At 34.1% G+C, this 4,490-nt stretch overlaps 1 protein-coding gene across 1 annotated transcript; it reads right to left on the reverse strand.

The window, feature by feature from the left end:
- Positions 1-236: 236 nt before the first annotated feature.
- On the reverse strand, positions 237-1,196 carry LOC149969006 (speckle-type POZ protein-like B). Its single transcript, XM_090169854.1, has one exon. It carries the CDS (start codon positions 1,194-1,196, stop codon positions 237-239), a length of 960 nt encoding a protein of 319 aa, XP_090025980.1.
- Between the last annotated feature and the right edge of the window lie 3,294 nt (positions 1,197-4,490).

Raw genomic sequence — 4,490 nt, forward strand, 5'->3', positions numbered from 1 at the left:
TTGTTTTGGACACGGTTGAAATGCACAAATTTTCATACTTCGATATTGTTTGAAGTTTAAAATATTAAAAATGCAGTATTAGAGAGTGTTAAAGGTCATAAAAAGAGGTATTTGGTAATGAGGGAAATTATGCTATAGAATGTCTCTTGAAACTTGTAAAGGACATTTTTTACAAACTGCACCTCTGACACGGGTGAGCTATGCACGACTTTTCGGCCTTTCCCCAAAACTACTTTTTAAACATTTTTGGCAATGCATAGGGCCGCCGACTTTTTCAAAGCAGCGATGTTGAACTTTTCCGCAAAGCTCAACATCATCACCGCGTTCTCGGGGCATATTTTCTCCAACATTTTGGCTTGACACAACTCCTGCAACGGCTTGAAACCATCGTACATCTCTGACACTTCGTACAGTTTTACGCAAGTCTCGTCTAAGTTGTCAACAGTTCCCAGGTAGACAAAATTCAAGAAGTCCCGTAATTCAACTTCGTTCATGGTTTCGCTCAAATCCACTTCTTGGTTCTGGTTCTCTTTCATGTCGTGGGTGAAAATTGCCTTGAAGTAGTTCGACTTGGCAGACAGGATGTTCTTGTGACACTTATACTTCTTGTCTCCGGTTTTTAAGACAACGTCGTGGTGAAGTTCCTCTCTGTACAAAGTTTTTAGGATGTCCAACGCTAATTCGTTATTCATTCCTCGATAACAATCTTCAATCAGGCTCGATTTATTCGGGACGTAAGCCGTTATCTGGCAAAGGATGGTGAATTCTCCTTCCGGTAGCCATTCTTTCTGCAGGTCGGCGTTCAAATATCTCAAATTGTAAGACATGATATTGAGTGGTTTTTGCAATTCAAAGGCGACCGGATCTAAGTTCGTGATGTTCTCGCCTCTTTGACCTTCTTTGTTGATGATGTCCAAGGCGTACGTCGCCAAAACGCATTTGTAGTCTCCTGGAATCCTGTCCAGGCTCAGAAACACAACGTGATTCTCGTCGATGGTTCTGATGGTTAGAACCCAAAATATTCCGCTACCTTTGGGAGTCGAAGTGAAAGCGGGGCTCGGGACGGCCAGTGGCAACGGGTCACCGTTTGGACCAACGTAAAAGGCGTTCTTCATGGTGACCATGGCTTTAAATTGCCATTGTCGGATTTTAACTTGAAAGCAGTTTTCGGGCGGCGTTACGTCCGATGTCGACATTTTTACGACGCAAAAGGAAAACTTAAACTATACTTACGAGCCGTTAGTTTATCCGCTGATAAGAATTCTCAGAAACAGTAAATGTTAAGTTTTGAACAATGTTCTTATCGTAACCAACCACCGGTAAAAATGGTTTCCTTCCTGTAATAATCATATATATTTTTAAATATGCTTTTCAATTAATTAATGTTTTAGCGTTATAAACTTAACCTGTAGACCGTATGCTTATTTTCTAACTCCCACCAAAGAATAACGAATTCATCATTACGGTTTGAGTTTTTCAATACCAGAGATACATATAACAAAAAATTGAAAGAACCTTTGTAACCTAAAATCGATTTAATCCAATGAAAGGAAATATGCCAAGTATGTAAGCCTTCGTAGGTACATTTGACCACTGATTTCTTCACGGCGACAATTCCGTATTTTTCCGCGTTTCCAGATGTGGGTTTGGCCAACTAAGTCTTTTAAGCCACCGTACATCTCAGCGACTTCGAATAATTTGAAGCAAGTTTCTCCCAAGTTTCCTATGGTGCCCCCCACAAGGCAAGCACCTCGCGGTTACCAAATTTTGTGCTCCGTGACAAAATACAATATCTTCAACCTCCTTTCCTTTCTTTAAATTAATTGTCAATAATTCTTGATTTAATTTTCATTAGTTCTATTAAAATCTTCATTTAATTTTCATTAGTTCTATTAAAATCTTCATTTAATTTTCATTAATTCTATTAAAATCTTCATTTAATTTTCATTAATTCTATTAAAATCTTGATTTAATTTTCATTAATTCTATTAAAATCTTCATTTAATTTTCATTAATTCTATTAAAACTTCATTTAATTTTCATTAATTCTATTAAAATCTTGATTTAATTTTCATTAATTCTATTAAAATCTTCATTTAATTTTCATTAACTCTATTAAAATCTTCATTTAATTTTCATTAATTCTATTAAATTCTTGTTTCAATTTTCATTAATTCTATTAAATTCTTGTTTCAATTTTCATTAATTCTATTATATTCTTGTTTTAATTATCATTACTTTTGTTAAATTCTGTTTTATTTTACAATAAACTCAATAAACTAAGTAAGCTATAAAGATTGAATAAACTATACAGGGTGTTTAATTTGTTCACCCCAGGCATTTTGCTCAAAAACTATATTATCTAGAAATGTCAAATATTCACGATGAACACAATCGGGGAAGGACGAAGTTATTTGTAAATTTGTACAATTTGTAACGATTTTTCGATCAAAGGTACAATGGAGCTTGTTCCCGCGGTCTCTGCTTCCAAAAAATAGCCAGTTTGATTTTTATATCAGAAATTCATACTTAAGAAAATTCGTTTTCAGATTTAATAATTCGTTTTCAAATTTAAATCTTTTTCTTATGTACTAAAATAAGTTTTCAAATTAAATATTTTTCTTATTAACTAAAATAAGTTTTTAAATTTAAGAAAGTTAGTTTTCAAATTTCATAAATATTTATCTTATTTAATATTTTTTAATTTAGGAAAAGTTGTTTTCTAATTTCATAAATATTTATATTTTTTCATTTTTTTTTCAATTTAAGAAAATTCGTTTAAAAATGTAATATTTTTTCGTATTTGATGAAATTTGTTGTCAAAAATAAAAGTTTTCGCACAAAATGTGGCAACAGTGTATCATTTGGAAGTTTCTTGCTGGCAGTATATTTAATATGCACCTGGTTTCGACACAAACAACCATAACACATCACCTCAATAATCATAATTTAACAGTATTTGTAAATTTTGAACTTATATTGTTTTTAATCGTAATTGTTTTTAAATAAACCAAAGAATAACAAATAAATATCGAAATCCGAGTGAGAGAATAAATATTGCTTTTAAAATATCGATAAGGTTTGGAATATTCTACCGTCTTATAGGTAGCATTATAGGACCACCTGAATTAAAGGCGAGTAAGTCTCTATATGCCTTGGGCATTAGCCTAACTGACTATTATTATTATTATTATTAACACGGAAACACTCCTTCCGATTAGAGTTTGCAAGTTAACTCTTAGGTTTCCCCTTTCCATAAACACTTGAACAATGAGGTATTCGGGGTTAAACAACTAAAGCAGCGTTCAGCCTATGTGAAAATTTACGTTTGCGTCGATCGTGTCGGTTCTTTCGATTTCTTACACCGTTCAGACTTCTCAACAGAGACTTTAAATTTTCGCGCGTGTCGTTTACATTTTTTCATTTCGTTGCGGACTGTCTAGATGACGTCTCGGTTCATAGCAGACAATTAGCCTTATGCCTCATCAGCGCGGACTATCGAAATACTATAACCAATCAGAGGTGGATAAAATATTATTTAAATTTTTCCGCCGTTAGTACTGAGCTCTGATTGGATGAACAATCACCTTTTATGTTAATCTCCATGAAAGGTTGGTTCCTTTCTGAAATGAACGAACCGACGCGACCAACATAACCGAAACGACACGACCGATGCTAACGTAATATTTTCACATAGTCTGAACGCTGCTTATTGTTTATGTAAAACATAATATTTCGGAAGATAATTCTGGTAATCTGTCCATTTTATTGGAGGATGCAAGTTAAAAAGCATTAATGCTTATGTATAGGTACACAAAATCCCCTTTATTCATAAAACAACTATTATTTATTTTATACCGAGTAATTATATATTTTTGTACTTTGCCATAAAATTTGGGTTGAGTTGACGACTCAAAACAAGTGTGCCCCCCTGGTCTGAGAGTAGTCCTAAACGAATTATTTATTTAAGACGAGCCCAAATTATTTAACTTAAGAAAAATTGGCTCGAGACGAGGAAAAAAATTAAAAACAAGTGAGACCGAGGTGAGTCCACATTAAAAATAAAGTCTAACACAAGTCCGAGACGAGCCGTTTCAAACCCTGTCGTTTGACCTGAGTCTGAGTTGAGCCTGTGCAATATTTCTCCGTAAATTGAGCCAGAGACGATCACTTCAACGTTTATGTAAAAATTTTGAGATGAGCCCGAGTCCAACTCGGGCCGTGCAGCTATGGTGGTAAAGGTGGTAAAGTTATGCATTTTTATGGAGGTACACGTGATTTACCATTTTTTTCGTTAAGTTGCGGAGAGGCGGTGCAACATAGAGTATTTTATTTTAAAAACACCAAAACGAAGATAAAAATTCCAAAACCATGAAAAAAGTCACGATTTGATCTGAAATTTACAACTACCAACGACTTTCTCCGATAGTGTCCATCCTGAAACTTTCACATTTCTAGGTAATATAGTTTCAGAGCAAAATACCTGGGGC

The sequence above is a fragment of the Leiobunum rupestre genome, chromosome 1, assembly GCF_980474605.1.
Source record: "Leiobunum rupestre chromosome 1, qqLeiRupe1.1.hap1, whole genome shotgun sequence".
NCBI lineage: Eukaryota > Metazoa > Arthropoda > Arachnida > Opiliones > Sclerosomatidae > Leiobunum > Leiobunum rupestre.

Excerpts from the sequence above, each read along its gene's own strand:
- LOC149969006 (XM_090169854.1), bottom strand. The coding sequence starts at position 1,196 with ATGTCGACATCGGACGTAACGCCGCCCGAAAACTGCTTTCAAGTTAAA.